At 41.5% G+C, this 16,562-nt stretch overlaps 1 protein-coding gene across 2 annotated transcripts in view; it reads left to right on the forward strand.

Annotated features, from left to right (window-relative positions):
- crim1 (cysteine rich transmembrane BMP regulator 1 (chordin-like)) overlaps nucleotides 1-16,562 on the forward strand; it is an 88,045-nt gene that overhangs the window by 60,235 nt on the left and 11,248 nt on the right. For both annotated transcript variants that reach the window (XM_053509600.1, XM_053509599.1), the window contains exons 7-12: nucleotides 1,145-1,342; nucleotides 7,662-7,790; nucleotides 8,545-8,701; nucleotides 12,275-12,396; nucleotides 14,098-14,310; nucleotides 15,841-16,056. In XM_053509600.1, coding sequence (XP_053365575.1) covers nucleotides 1,145-1,342; nucleotides 7,662-7,790; nucleotides 8,545-8,701; nucleotides 12,275-12,396; nucleotides 14,098-14,310; nucleotides 15,841-16,056 — 1,035 coding nt within the window. The remainder of the gene's footprint in view (nucleotides 1-1,144; nucleotides 1,343-7,661; nucleotides 7,791-8,544; nucleotides 8,702-12,274; nucleotides 12,397-14,097; nucleotides 14,311-15,840; nucleotides 16,057-16,562) is intronic.

The raw sequence follows: 16,562 nt of genomic DNA on the forward strand, positions 1-16,562 counted from the left end.
GACAATTGTTTTAAATAAACCAAACTATCTTCTATCACTTAGTTGCCACCTTTGTTAATTTATTCAAATTAGTGGTGTCATTTCAATACATCTATATTGTGTCGGCTTCGCCCCTCCCCCCGCAGTCCCTAACATTTTGATAAATGCATGGTAATTAGTGGGTTCAATGTGATAAATAAGTTGTGGGTGATTCACAAACAACGCAAATTACCTCATATGCATAGTAGCAGGAAAAACATCTATTTGTTCTCGATGCACTGACAGTAAAACTCGATGCACGCACATCTCGCATGTTCAGTATAATACTGATTAAGGGCAGTGACTTTAATCAAGAACTGTTTAAAATATGGTACGGATGCAAAATAAGAGTGTATGATTAGTTTCTAAGATTAGGCATGCATGAAAAGTTTTAGTCTGTGTTTAAAAACTGTGTGTGAATCTGCACTAAATGTCTAATCTTAAATCATTTTTTTCCAAAAAAGATCTTTATCATGTGTCTTAAAAAACTTTCTGATCATTTTTTGATCCTGAGGCATAGTTGTAATACTGTAAATGTTATTAATGTTAGATCTTTTTACATCAATAGCAGACTCCTGCAAATATGATACCTGCTTTTTCGGTCGTACTGAGTTGCTTGGTACTTTATATTACATTGTAAATGTTTTACAATGTCAGATTGAGCAAGACTGCAGTGATTACAAGGAGCAAAGATTAAAACACAATGAAGCACTAGAAATCAAATGAAGCACTCGAAATCAAATGGCTCAGTCCCAGTAGAAGCACGGAGACACCATATAGTTGTCTATGGCATGCACCGTGATGACCTTGAATCTATAGAACATGCAACTTAATACAGAACGCACAATTATTATTATTATTTTTTTTGCTTGTTTTTTTTTTTTTTCCACTGGAAACGCATACTGTATTTACACACACGTGTTGGAGGGAGACGGCATCAAAGGAGCACGTTGGAGGCTTGAAATCAACGTGGAAAGTGTCTACTTTTCCATCCTAAAAAGAATGTTTATGCTGCGTTATCTGGTTATGATTTCATTGGCGCTTAAATGGAGATGCGCGAATGGGATCCTGCCGATTTTAAAGGGTAAAGTCCTCTTGCTTTATCTCTCTATCTGTTTTCCTGCAGGTCCAATCTTCCCCGCTCTGAATTTCGCCGGCTGCTACGTGAACGGCCAGATCTTGGCTCATGGGGATCACTGGCGGGAGGACGACTGCACGTTCTGTCAGTGTGTGAGCGGCGAAGCTCGCTGTGTAGCCGCTGCCTGCGGCCATAACTGCCTCCACCCGGTCACGGTGCCTGGAGAATGCTGTCCTGTGTGCGAGGGTAAGGACAGGCTGTGTGTGTGTGTGTGTGTGTGTGTGTGTGTGTGTGTGTCTTGGTGCATCTCTCCCTCCCTCTTCTCCATTGTTCATTGTTCCTAATATACATGTTTGTAGGTCACCGTGTATGTTCACATACCATATGTGGAGTGTTTGCAACTAGTCCTGACCAAACACTGTTTCTCAATGTAAAGTGATTCATCTGCCAGAAAAAGACCCAACCTAATATCGAATCAGATAAAAAAAAAAATACACAAAACATAGACATTATCTTCACCTTGCTCGTTTCCCTCTCTGTAGTTCTGTTTATCTCTGTAATGATTAAACACCATTCGGTGCTCACACCACAGCATGTGTTTATTGCTACTGATCTGTATTAGCTACGGCACTGTAGGCCCGAAGCAGTACACATGCTTACACCGCACCGATCTTGTCTCCCTGCTAAGTGAAAGAGCTTTGCATTGTTTCGAAGCAAATTGTTAGCTTTGATCAAACAGATTCCAGTATAGATTTCCACCCAGACGTTTGGGATTGCTGTTTGAATCGAGGGTTTATATTCCGGCTCGCGCTGAAGGCTAGGCTTCAGACAGGCTCAGTATACTCGATCACCGACGCCACAGACTGACGGATGAGCGCCGGCTCCGTCAGATCACCTCCCTGGCCCGGTTTGGACCACGGTCACCGATGGGTGCCGTCTCTCTCAGGTCACGCTGGAGGATAGAGGAGTCATCGAAACGAGATGCACAGCCTCAAGCTCCGGTGGCTTGTTTCCACTTAATTCTCTGCACGGTCACAATCACGGTTCCTCACCATGATTTAAGAGTGTGCCAAAACTCTAATCAGTTTTTACTTAATGCAGCCACCCTCAGTTCTGAATATGAGGACAGTGATTTCTCACCTCAATCTTTCAACAGGGTAAACACACACACACACACACACACATATACACACACACTATGCTATTTCATAGCCTGTGAAAAGTGTCTAAAATAAAAATGCAAACGTGCTGCGCCTGAGGTTTCTCGTATCGATTCCGAAGAAAGGAAAATTACGTCCATTATCGTTTTAAAAATAAGACATTTCAGCTGAGAATATAAGCTGGGATGTATAAGGGGTCTGGTGGCGTATATATTTCACCCTCCTCCAACAGCTTCTGGGGTCTGTCTCATTAGAAACCCCGACCGCTACCTAAATGTCTCCGGGCAGGTATATGTAATAGGGTTCTCGTCTGTCTGTTCTGCCGGTTGCTCCTTCCAATTACAGATCTGCACAAATTCAGTAGGCTACCATGCGGATCAATACATTATTTAAAAAAAAAAAAAAAAAAAGAAAGAAAAGAAAATCCTGAAAATGAATATTACACATTGCTCATGTAATCAGGATGCAAAAGCCCCAATTAGACATGTACCGGCCTTCTGAGAAGAACTCGGGCTGGTAGCAGGGACGGGAGAGAAGACAAGAAGGATGAATGAAAGGAGGCAGCAGCATGGCCACAGGCATCCTTTTTTATGTGCGTGGGCAGCACAGACTCTCTCCCTCTCTCTCTCTCTCTCTCTCTCTCTCGTGCGCCCTCGCGCACTTTTTCTCAAACCCCTTTTCAATTAATCTTTTATGCAGCTGTCCATCCGTGAAGCAATTAGAGATGTGGGACTTACTGACTGTATGGTGGACCTTCACATACACGATATGAGCGAGCACCTCAGAGGAACATCTCAAAAATACACTATTAGAAATGCATTATAATCCCAACACCTTTCTCTATCTCTCTCTCTCTCTTTCCCCAAACTACTGTCTGGCTCGGATCAAAGAATGTCAGGCTAGCTCTGCAGTTAAAGTTAGATCATCCCGCTTTGCGGGCCCCGACACGGCTCCTCCGACTCCAGTCGTTCCTGCCCCACTCAGTAATTTATTGTGAACGCACTAGCCTATATTTCGCCGCAAGACAGTGTGTATTTGGGTAAATCTTGTGTGAGGCTCGCCGCTAAAGACACCTGTTTATATAATGATAACCCTCGCAGCATTTAAAGACCGTATTCTTCACTCCAGGCAAAGGTCTGTGCACTCAAATGTCGAAGGAAGTCTTTCTCTCAGAAGGTGGCTTATAATGATTTCGCAGGCCGTTCGTTTACATTACCTGTGTATCAAGTGCAGGGCCGTGCTACGCAGTGCCCTTCTGACCTTACCACTCAATTATTTTGTTCATAGTAACGCAGACCAATAGAGGGAGAGCCATTTATTGTGAGGAGAGGAGGTTAGAAGAAGGCTGTGTTTTTGCTCTAAGCCCCTGTGCATGCCGGCCTTCCATTCGTGAGCCTATTATAGCACGAGTAAGGAATAAAGCCATGGTGTAGCGATATCCCCTCTCCCACCCAGGCAGATGTCTTTTAAAAATAGCCGTACCTGTTGGCAAGGACTAGAGAACTCTTTGTCCATTCCGTTTGCTCATTTCCATGAGGCATTTGTGCGAGACTCCGCCATGGGAGGAGGTGGTGAGGTCGCCACAGGCTTTTAGCAGCTCTGTACATTAGCTGGTGAGAAAGGACAATGAGGAAAATGATAGGCCGGTCAAATGTCATCCACAAAGGCATTTAAAATTTCTATAAAGGTGTGTGTGGGTCTGTTTTCTCTCACAAACTCAGGCTTTTAACTTGAGTATGAAGAAACTTTATAGGCTCACACTGTGTAGGAGTAAAAGGAACAATGAGTAGGAAAATAGTTCTGTTCACAATGTGCTATTTGCTAGAGTATAATAGTTATTTTAAGAAATTAATCCATTAATCCATTTATTGCTTATTCTTCTCAATTAATAAATTAATTGTATTATTAAAAAAAAAATGCTAAACAACAAAGAATATTTTTGTAAATTCCAAAAGAAATCAGTTTAGTAATGAAAGATTACAAGAAACTCTTAAATAGGCTTAATTAATTAACCGCGATACTATCATTCTGAAAAGAGACAATCTATTTTATCCATCTATCCATCTAGGAACCTCTGTAGTCCAGCTAGGGACTGTGGAAACCATTGGTGACCGTTGTATTTATTCCCATTTTTTTACTATGGCAATTTGGGAATGGCGCTTAGACTAATATGCATGTCTTTGCACTATTGGAGGAAACTGGAGAACCCAGAGGAAACCCACCCAGCACTTGGAGAACGTGCAAACTCCATCCACACAGACCCCAAGGCGGGAATCGAACCTGAACCCTGGAGGTTCAAGGCACCACCGTGCTACCAGGCAATCTATTATTATTTCAGAAGTATATCATCAATGTTGATCATTTATCATATGTGGAACCTGAACTAACATGAGGTTGCAGCATTTGTACTGTACATTTTTATACTATAAACCAAAGGCCTTGATAACTAAAAAAAAGGTTTTGCCTGCATTTTAAGCCCCAACTTGTTAAATTCTGACCATTCGAGTTCAAAATAAAGGCCAATATCCACAGGGCTTCCTTGCAAACGGAAAGATTCAAATTCCTTTTACTTGCCATATTTGTGCAAATTGAATCAATTTCTGTGTGCGAAATTGACTTCAATGCTTCAGGGCTGAGGGTCGTAGGTTAATGCCTAAGACTCTTTTTGGCATTAACTTAAAGTATGTGAACCTGAAGACAGGCGGTGACTTGATATACAGCATATAGTGCGAATACATTATCTATATGAGTTACATTAAAATTCATGTCTGTTGGGTTTGGACAAGTGTTGAAAAAACAGGTTTCCCTATAATGATTCAAATAGCTTTGCTACTTGAAGTGAAGTGATGTAGTGCATTATATCATAACAGACAATCTGCTAATGAAATTTATATAAGTTAGCTATTAAGTCAAAAAGGTTAGTTTTACGCTATGGCTAATAAAGTGCAGTAGGTGGAATGTACTTGAAATTGATATTTTCTGCATAAATTTTCCTGATCATTCAGCAGATTTGAAGTTTTAAACCCAAACATTGTTTTAAAGCACTTGAATGAACACTATCCAAGCTGCTTACTCCAGTTGTGATAGAAGAGCATGTATTTTCCCGCTGTTAAGATATTAATAAGATATTTTTAGGTGGAGCAGGAAAATCCCGGTGTCAAGATGAGGCTGAGGGTTCCCTCTTTCTTATAGGATCATGGAATCCTAATTTAAATATTCTAAACAAATTATTTCGATGTTTTGTTTTTTCAGATCAACAAACTCACACTGGCCATATCTCAGCATGATACAGTAATAACAGTGAGAATTGAACCAGGAATCTGACTATATGCAAAACCTAAATCACCTAAAATACAACTGATTTGATCATTTGGGTCGCAAATATTTTAGTATTGAGTTTGATCTGGTTTCTGATGCTTCATGAAGGATTTTTTTCTGATTTAAGAGCCACAACAAGAGCTACAGCTTTTCCTCAGTGGTCAGTGCAGTTTTATTCCCTGATCAGTGTGTGTATTCAAGGTGACATACTCTTCCAGGCCAGGGGAGGTTCTTGTGCCAGATGCAGAGTGTGTAATTACGCAAAATGAAGTCTGTCAGACTGGGATGAGCCACTGTAAGCTCGTACCACGTTTAGTGACACTCAGCCCAGATCTGCTGAGGGATCCACTCCTGAATTACAATTTAGCAAGTATTCCTCTGATATTTATGCCTGACATTCATTCGTTCATTCATCCATTAATTTATCTTCTTCTATACCGGATTTTTCTTCTAAGCCTGGATTCGCTCCTAGGGCACTAGACTGGGTACAACCTAGAGAGAGGGTACAAACACGCACAAACACAATTACACACTATGGACAATTTGGAAACACTAATTAGCCTCATCTGCATGTCTTTGGCGTGTGAAATTACATGCATGAAGAACATGAAAACTCCGCGAACACAGCCCCGGGCGGGAATCGAACCCTCAGGATCCAGGAGGTGCGAGGCCACAGTGCTAACCACTCCAGAACCGTGCCGCCATCCATTAATTAATTCATTTATAAAAATATCTGTTTGTTGTTCGATCAGGTTCACTTGAGCTTTTTTTAGGATGGATTCTTTTCTTTAGTTTTCATTATCTTATTTTTTTTATTCTTCTTTATTTTCACACAAAGATAGATAGACTTCAGCATGAAAAAGCTATTTAGTGTTCCAGTGATCCTCATGGTCTTGATGAAAAGCAGCTTCCTTAATGAATTAAAAAAAGAGGACTTGCCTTAGGATTGTCCATTACAAAGGGAGCTCATTTTTAATTCATAATAACTATATATTCAGACAAAATAACCTTGGGTAGAGGGAGATGAAATGAGAAAAGGTGGTAGACACGGAGGAAAAAGTGAGATGGAAAGAATGAAAGAAGGCTCGCATTCAGCCTGTATCTGATCTGGCTTAATTAAATTTCTCACCCTAAAAATAATAGGCATTGATCTGCCTTCAGCCCTCTTCTTCTTATTCTGCGCGAGTGAGCCGTGGGAATTATCAACAAAGAACGACCTCTGACCAAAACTGAAATAGTTGCAATGCTTCAGCAGCTTCCCGGCCACAGCGGACGCATGACATAAGCCTTTTGTCATCCTGTGACATGCCACTACAAACCGCCACCCCTTTTTTCCCCACATTTTTGCTTAAAAGTGTCCGGGTTAAAATTTTACAGTAGGTGTGCTTATGGGAGTTTTGTCCTGTAAGCTTTTTTTTCTTTTCTCTTGCAGGAAGGGTTGTTTCGGTTGCAAGTACGTGTGCACTAAATGATCTCAGGAATGTTGAGCTCAACTCCTGGCGATCCTCGGTTTCTTGAGTTCAGAGCATGACGTGATTTAAAGCAGGAAAGACAGCGATGGCGCTGCAGCATGTCAGAGCTGTCATACCCTAAACCACACAGCGGTGTGCACGCCGCTGATATACAGCAGACTGTGCCATATTAAAAAGCCCTGTAATCTTTTAATGGACTCCAACAAATAAATTATAAGCACTAAGAATTTCTGTTAAAGAGGTCTTTCCATTTATGTTTTGTCAGTCGATGTCTGTCTCCCTCTCACTGACTTCTTGTTCTTTCCGTTACGTTTGCCTTTTGTCGTGCTCTGTTTTATCTTACTGTCAGCCACTAACGGAAGCAAGGAGGTAGGGTTTTGTTTAAAATTGCTTTCAACCCCTGTGACTCACCAACCCAGTCCCGGATGAGTTTTCACATCCTCCTTCTTTTTTTTTTTTTTCACCATCTCTCAAAAACAAATGCACACACACACACACACACACACACACGGAGTTACTCACTAACTCACCCTGAGTAACTCAGCCTGACTCACCTCCATCACGCCAGTGTGTGTCTGAGGGTTTTTTTGTTGTTTTTTTTTTCTTTTCTCCCAGAGCCCACCTATATCACCATGGCGCCCCCTGGCTGCACCTTGCTGGAGAACTGCACGCTGACGGAAAAGGATTGTGCGTTCGGCTTCCGGCTCGACTCGCACGGATGCCGCACCTGCAACTGCAAAACAAGTGAGCATTAAACAGAGCGTTGTCACTCTGGTCCTCATCCTCATTTCCAGAACAGGACAGCCAGCTGTCACCAAGCATTTAGCTGGAAGCTTTCCAGGCAAAATTGGATTCAAGAGACCAGTTTAGAGGAGAACACAGTACATGCTGCAGGAACAGCGCTGTGCTTAATATGCTAAAAGGGCGAGAGTGGATATATGAGGCTGAGGCATATCAAAGGGAAAAGGAGGGTAGTGCTCTTTCAGCTGATGAAGGAGAAGTGCAAAAGCCTTTGTTTGATGTTTGATGTTCTTTAGCCACGTCGAGGGCTATCTGAGCAGATATTAAGAAGAAACTGCTAGCGGGATGGCTATTCTTATTGCAGCTGTGACATTGTTTTTTAGGACAGGGATGACAAAGGCAAACTTAGGAGACTTGATGTAATGTCTCTCTTTAGGACTCTAAGACTTATTTAAACCAGGATCACTGCTAAGAGAGGAAGGATGACTGTGACAAGTGGGTCTAATGAGACTGTCAGTGGCAAAATGCAATTACCTCTATTAGACTTGTTGTCTTGCCAATGGACAAAATGCTAGAGTGTTTTAGAAAGTCGTTTGTTTTCAACAAAAGTAGAAATATTGAGATCTGGAGTTTTTTCACTACACCGTCTTGCTGCTGCGATTCATTTTCATAAAGCTAAAAACCTGCCTATCTGTGTGTCTGTGATTCATCCAATGAGAAAAAATGATCATATCATCTCTGATGTTCTTGTCTCTAGGAGAGGAACTGTGCAGTGCTCTGATCTCAGGCTGCAACTTGAAGTGCCCGCTCGGCTTCCAGATAGATGCCAACGGTTGCGCCACGTGTCAGTGCCGGCATCGCCACAAGAAGTGCAAACCGGCGGTCTGCGCCAAGGACTGCCCCTTCGGCTTCGTGTAAGACCGTGTAGATAGTGCTTACTTCTTGCTTCCCAAACTTTGCTTTCCACATTTCTGTCTTGTCATCAACTCAGTCAGTTTATTTCTAATATTCTAATTTAGGAGCCAATCTGTTCTCCTACTTTCCTCCGATTGCCACAGCTTCAGTTTCGAGCCCCTGTGTCGTTTACAGCTGCTTCCAGCGCTAGCTAATAGGCCTCCATGTGATTTAAAAAAATAATAATTCCCCCCCCCACGGATGCTCAGTTTGAATTTTGACTGACTAAATGTTCGCTCGGGTGTTCGGGCAGCTTGTTGGGTCCAGGCAGCTGCAGGTACACGACTGACAGCTCATTAGGCTCGGTTGAGATCAGCGCAGGCAATTGGTCCACTTAAAGGACAGTCTGGAATAGTGGAACTGAAGCCCTAATCCCCATGACAGCGAGTTCATGCTCCACTGCAAATAAACCTAGTGTGGGTACTGTGTGAGGGCACGCACCCATATCAGCTGTGGCAGGACATTTTAGAAAAGCTGGGGTTTTTTTCTGTATGGAGCAGTCCTACCGTTGTATTGGTTATATAACTGATGATTCTTTTGCCTCTTGTAACTTAACTACAGCTGATTAAAGATGAATTTGTCAGTACCATTTGTACAAGCAACACAAAGAATGACTGATCAACAGAAGTAAGTTTTCGTTTCTTTTTGTTTCCAACCCTTAATGTAGCGTTAAATTAACCTGACGTTTTATGTTTAAAAGTAAACTTGCATTGCTATTATACTTTTTTCTTGAAGCCATCATCCGCCTCAGAACACGACAGCTGATGTGCACACCATTTCATTTTGAATCCTTTATGAAAGTTATCGTACAGTGAGAAAAGACTCCTGATCTCACATCAGCAATCTTAGATGGCAAATACCGAGCGGTTTTATTGATTCATGTCATGACATGTTTCTTTAAATGATGTATTAGCAAGCACCCACCCAAAAGCCAGAGATTGCGAAGGAGGCCGGGTACCCTTTATAATCTCGCGCAGAATGAGAAAAAAAAAGAACACTCCTCCCCTGTTTATCCGAGCACCGTCGTCGGCACTCGGTTCAGCGTCCCTACAGGGTCACGTGAGCCAGCGTGCTCACATCAAAGATTCTAATTTTAGATATCTATTTATGCTCCTTCAAAGCGATGGCGGTTGTTCAGGCCTGCACAGCGCCAGGTGTGAATAATGCATGAAGAGACGTGCAATCTACCTGTTCTCTCACAATCTATTGCTATTCCGCAGCAGGAAAATCACACCCGATAGCTCCTTATCAGCAAACCAAATGCACGTTGCATATGGCTGGTCTTCATGGCTATTATTTCTGAGATAAGAGGAAGGATGGACAACTGAACAGTACGTACACGCTAAGAGCTGTTGTGCTTCTAGCCAATAGACTGACACCCGAGAGTATCAGCTGAAAAAAAAAAAGACGGCTAGGTGAAGTGTATGTCCCTTTGGTTAGTCAATTATAATGTGCCATCTGCTGACATGCCTCACTGAAAGGTCCAACCCTTCTCCTTTTCTTTCATTCTACCTCTCTCTGTCCTGCGTTAACTGATGACATTGGGCTTCATCTGCAGCACCTGGTGTGTTACGCATACACAATATGAATGCATCAGTATATACATAAGCAATGACAAAGTCTAACTTAAAGGTTATACCTAGCTTTTTATAATTCATAACTTGATCTTCACACTGATATATTTCTCAACAGCCACAAACTCCCTCTTTCTCTCTTTCTCTCTCCCTCTTTCTGTCTCTCTCTCTGTCAGATTCTGCATTCCTATGTTTGTATTGATGATGTGATATCAGTACGTTGATAAATAACAATACACTTCATGAAAAATGGCTGGTCAGTTCAACACCCACAGACTGTAATTGCTTACAGTAAAAGTTTGCTGAATGTGAAATAATTTTTCCGAAATCAATCACTATCTTGATGATACTGTACTTATCTGTTTTGCTGGTCTCCTTATTAACAAGTGTTCGTATGATACCGCTAAAAGAAATCGATTGATTTATTATTACACGACTAACCCACCCCCTATTACTAGATCATACTACAATATATCTACTCCCTCGTGGGAAAAAAACAGTACTACAGTATATCACTGTTCACTGTCTTACTGTACGATGGTACAGTATTGCACTGTTTTTTTAATTACTATTTTAATCCAATTCTTTTTATATAATGGAAACAGAAAAGCGGAAAATATCATTTAAATGTGCTAAAATGTTATGACATCAATGAGTTGTTTCTTTCCTTGTCGGTACAGACATATTCCAAGACTCAGATTGTGAAAAAGTGCCTCTGGGAGCATGAGGAATCGTTTTCACACATAAACTCGCCACCACATTGCATGCTGTAATCAAAGCTAAAGACTGTCAAATGAAGTATTCACAATAAACTTCACAAAATTCTGTCCCTAGCAAAGAAAAGAAAGGGCGGCACGGTGGCTTAGTGGTTAGGATTGCCGCCGTGCACCTTCAGCTCCTGGGTTCGATTCCCGCTCCTGCGTGCATGGAGTTTGCATGTTCTCCCTGTGCATGGTGGGTTTCCTCCGGGTACTCCGGTTTCCTCCCACAGTCCAAAGACATGCAGATTAGGTTAATTGGCTTTCCCAGATTGCCAGTAGATGGTTGTCTGATAAAGGAAATGGCAACCGACTCCAGTATCCTTGCCAAGAAATACCCTAGGAAGGCCTGGGGTGCTAATTTCATGAGGTCACGAAGAGTCGGATACGACTAAACAAGCGAAAAGACAGGATGACTATTTATACAGTGTATAAGTTTTTTTCTATATATAAATTGCCATTTTCTGCTCTTTCAGAATAATAAGGACAACAATGTCCCTCGGTATAAAAAGAAGACATATGGATTGATGTAGTGAATAAGAAAAGAGTCAAAAATCAAGCCTATATTTACCAGTACCCCTGATACCCTTTTCACTCTTGGCTTCTTGAGGAAACTTTAGACTTGTAGTGTACATAATAACTTTCAATGTTCTCAATATTTACATAGAGAATACGACTACACATTAATATGCATACCAAGAGGGCAATATTTTTAAATATGCCAGAGTTGACCTTTCGCTGAGCACTAATACAGGGGGGAAAATAAGACTACATATAATATATACCTCTATTACAGTATTTAATATCTTTAAAATAAATAGAAGTACATACATTTGGTGGATATGTATAGGCAAAAGTATGTGGACACCCATGTTTTGAACATCATCTTGCAAAACAATGTTGATTGTTAGAACTTCGTTTCCACTAGTGATTTGTGGACATTCAGCAATAAAACTGAAAGGGGGTTGCATTGCGCCGGCTGCGGAACGAGACGTCCTGGTGTTATTCCAGTTCATTCCAAAGCCTTTCAGAGTATTTAAGCTCAGGGTTGTGTGCAAACCATTGTCCTTTCGTGTTTTTCTGTTTTGCACACAAACTGAAATGTTCCAGTGGGAGGATACAGTGTTAGAGTAATGATTATACAGTATAATTATAACCTATTGAACAAAATGCAAATCTTTCCTTTTTCTCTCTCAAACAGTAAAAACAGGCATGGCTGCGATACATGCCGCTGTAAAAAATGTCCCGAACTTCCATGTGACAAGTCCTGTCCGGTGGGCTTCCAGCAGGATGAGCAGGGTTGTCTAATTTGCCAGTGCAGAGGTAAGCATCTGTTTGTTCACTCCATAGAGAATAAAACTAAGCATTAATCATTTCATTTATTCCAATTGCCACTTAAACTGCTTACTCTCAAGCAGACTCACACTGTTCAGTCTTTAGCACCTGCTGTGTCACACATACATTACACAGTACACATGCATCGGTATACAGTATGCATTAGTAATAATAATGTCTGCTTACATGATTTTTTAACTCATTTTTTAATTTGTAATGTTTTTTTTTTGCATTAATGGAACTAAATATTATTAATGCTTAGTTAATGGAATGGTTATTTTTTTAACAATCGGATGTATACACCATTTAGTACACACACTTCCCCAAAATTTACCACTAATCCTTAGACATCTTTTAAAATGGTTTATTTCAAAATGTCGATGAAGAAAATATGAAAAAAAAAAGTTCTAAATGAGCACAAATAAGAAAAAAAGATTCATAATGACTTAAAAAAAAAAGGTGACATTCTGCATGTGCCTTTGCACCTCCAAGGTTAAGGGTTTGAATCCCACCTTCATACCTGTTTATTCTTCCTGTGTTTGGTGTTTCTCCTTCGGTTACTCTGTGTTTCATCTTACAGTGCAAAGGCGGAGTAGGTTAATTGGCGTCACATGCCAAAATGCATGTAGTGTTTGAGTGTGTGTGCTTGTGCTCTATGATGTATAGGCTCCAAGCCCCTGCGACCCTGTACAGGATTAGCGGTATAGATAATGAGAATAAGTGAGTAAGTGTGTGTGTTTTTTTTCTTCTTAATCCGATAACACAGATTATAAAAGAACCTTGTTAAGTCCGAATCATGTTATCCTGAGAACAGCAGTGACTCTATTGTATCCTCACGTACTGCGATGGCATCTCTGTACACCTTTGATTGGTAAGACTGCAGCAGGCTGAGCCGTTGCTGAATGAATTCCACATTAGTGTTCGAGCAGACATCAGAGAAATATTCGACCTACTCACGCACACACACACACATACAGGGAGAGACCTCACTATTTTTTTTTGTTTACAAACCCACCTGTTGCTCATAAAGAGCTTCTTTCTTCCCCCCAGCCTCTGTACTGTCTTGCCTGTCTTGTGATGTGCCCCAAATAATACCTTGCTGCATGTGAAATATTCATGAGCAGCCCCAGCTGCAATCTGATTAGCAAGAAACATAGAATTTTTATTTTTTTAATCCAGTTTTCTTTCAAATTAAAAAAAGATTTCACCTCCACCTCATATCTCAGTGGTAGGATTTTAATCAAAGTGAGTTCTCTCAGTAGTAATGATTTGGACTCAGTTGGCCGTTGCTGCTGATTTCATGAAAAGTGTAGCTTCTGGCAGATAGAGTGAGGTTAGAGCGAGTGCAAGGGAACTGGGGACCGGAGTGTAAGACACTGCGCACTGAATTGTAGCCCACAGCCACTAGAGTGGGTAGGGAAGGCACCTCGCTGATTAGATAGGGTGGCACGAAATTAAATATAAATACTTCTGACAGAAAAATGTGTGTGTGTTTTTTCTTTTACAATGTGAAGGAATTTTTGGGATCTTCACGAACTGCTTTTACCGTGACCAGGTTGAACTGTAACTCCAAGAATTTTCGATTATGCTCCCTCCTGAATTCAGCTACACATCCGAATCACACTAATGAGTGACTCTTTAAATGTCCCTTAGGGGTTTAGCAGGTTTTTTATGTGTGTCTCCTTCTAGACCACGGTTCTTCTCCCCTTGGGCCCTCCAATAAGCTAGGCTCATGTCTCTCTATGGACGGTCGGAGACACGAGAACGGTCAAAGCTGGCACGACGGCTGCAGGGAGTGCTACTGCCATGATGGTAGAGAGATGTGCGCCCTGATCTCCTGCCCTGTGCCCAACTGTGACAACCCAAGCATACGCGCCAGCCAGTGCTGTCCTTCCTGTCCAGGTTTAACCAACATTTACTCTCTTTATATTACATTGATACAGTACTGTATGTCCTTATGTGTATACGATTTTACATGTCTCATGAGTGAGATCTGTGTCGTGCTAGTGATTATCATCTTTCAATGGTCTAATTGTTTAAAAAAAGGGACAAAAAAAAAAAAGGATTGACCCACAGCCTACTGAGTGGCACAATGGAGTGTCGTTTGCAATCAGCTTGAGTGTTAATGTTTCAACAATCAATTATGGGTAATTTGTTCAGGTATTACATGCTTTTTACAACAAAACAGACAGTGGTTGACAAAATAAGTCAACAATGTACATAAGTTGACATACTGTACCGCAAATGTATACCGATCATCCATGACATTAAAACTATTAAAGGTAAAAAACCATTTCAAAAATTTGATCCCGAATTTAAAAATGATCCCTTTCTCAACTGTGTTTAACTGATGGCACTTTGTTAGTAACTGAGTAACCCAGTGTAAATATCTACCTAATAACGGAAACTTCAAAGCACTTTTTGTTGTCTGCCAAATGCCTAAATGTAAATGCGGCCAGGATTGACTGGCGATCTGTACTGCCTTGGCATTTCTGTGGGATTGGCTAAGCCGGAGCGGCACGGTGGTGTAGTGGTTAGCACTGTCGCCTTGCACCTCCAGGGTCTGGGTTCAATTTCTGCCCAGGTTCGATTCCCGTCTCTGTGTGCATGAAGTGTGAATGTTCTCCCCGTGCTTGATAGATTTTCACCCAAAGACCTGCAGATTAGGCTGGTTGTTTAATTAGTTCCCGAATTGCCCGTAGTGTGTGTCCAGGATGTGCTCCGCCTTGTGTCCTAAGCCTCCTGAGATAGACTCCAGCCCCCCTGTGACCCTGAATACAGGATAAAGCAGTGTAGAGGATGAGTGAGTGAGTGGATAAGACAGGCTGGCCTTTGTTCTCCGCAGACATGGCTGAGCCATGGGTATCCATGATCCCATCACTAGATTACTGGTCTATAGTTGCTGATCAATTTTGTCCAATCATAGGGCTTTGGTGGTAATTTTATGGCTAATCAGTATATATAAAACAACAGAATTGTGTATATCATGTTTGACATTTTTGGCTTTATAAGCTACTTGGCATTCCAGATGTTTTTGCTTTGCATTGCATTCTTTATATACAGGTCTTAGGCAGTTCTCCAGTCTGGTGGAGACTAAGCTGTAAAGTCTTTCTACAAAACAGACAAACACGCACAATAGCACAAACCTAGTGGATTTCTCTCACTATTAATGACTTTTTCCCACAGGTATTGGATTACATTCAGCTGTAAGCTTGTACAATAGATGACACTGGAGGTGTTTGTAGTTATATCACAGAAATCTACTCATAAATCTAAATACAGTATTGTACTATACTGTGTCATATTTTTTCAGTTACTTGTTCACACTGCCTGTAGATATTTTCCATTTCAACAAGTATTTTGGTCTGTGACTGGGTGTCCGGAAAAAAAAAATCCTGTGAAATGTGCTTAAATATATTGTGTCTTGTCTAGATGAGTCTGGCTCTCACAGGCCGGAGCTGAGCGAGGCGTCTGTGTGTCTCGCCCCGGGTGGAGAGTACTTTGTGGAAGGAGAGACGTGGAACATTGACTCATGTACGCAGTGCACCTGCCACAGCGGCCGCGTGCTATGCGAGACCGAGGTGTGTCCTCCCCTGCTCTGCCAGAGCCCAGTCAGGACACAGGACTCCTGCTGCCCACACTGTCCAGGTGAGATTTCCCACAATCCCTGCTCTGTTTTATTATTAAAGCAGGCCAGGTTTTATATCAGTTTAGAGCCTCATGTATTTTTTAGAGGACCGAAATAAATATTGATACCACCTTGTACAGGGTCATTATATTTCCTCAACCGTTCAAAGGCTTGAGAGAACAAACACAAAATGCATTTTCGTTTGGTCAAACAGCAGCATTTTTTATTTAGGTGGCTTATTTATAGCTGCAGTATTGTCCCACATGATCTGAAGAAACGTTTGTGAAAAAGATCAGCGGGTATGATGCATAAGCGATGTACTTACGAAGACTAAGCGGAGGACTTGGTACACGGCAGGCTTACAGATGTTTCAGCATGGTGCAGTGATAATACAGCAGCCTGCTTAAGAGAATCTGGGAAGCGCACAAACAGATTAATTTCATCCAGTCCGGCCACTCTGTCCAACATCGTTTCCTGTGCCGAGATAAGCCGGTGATCTCCGGCTGGAACAGGAGTGTAAAGATCC

Source organism: Clarias gariepinus, chromosome 13 (genome assembly GCF_024256425.1).
Source record: "Clarias gariepinus isolate MV-2021 ecotype Netherlands chromosome 13, CGAR_prim_01v2, whole genome shotgun sequence".
Lineage (NCBI taxonomy): Eukaryota > Metazoa > Chordata > Actinopteri > Siluriformes > Clariidae > Clarias > Clarias gariepinus.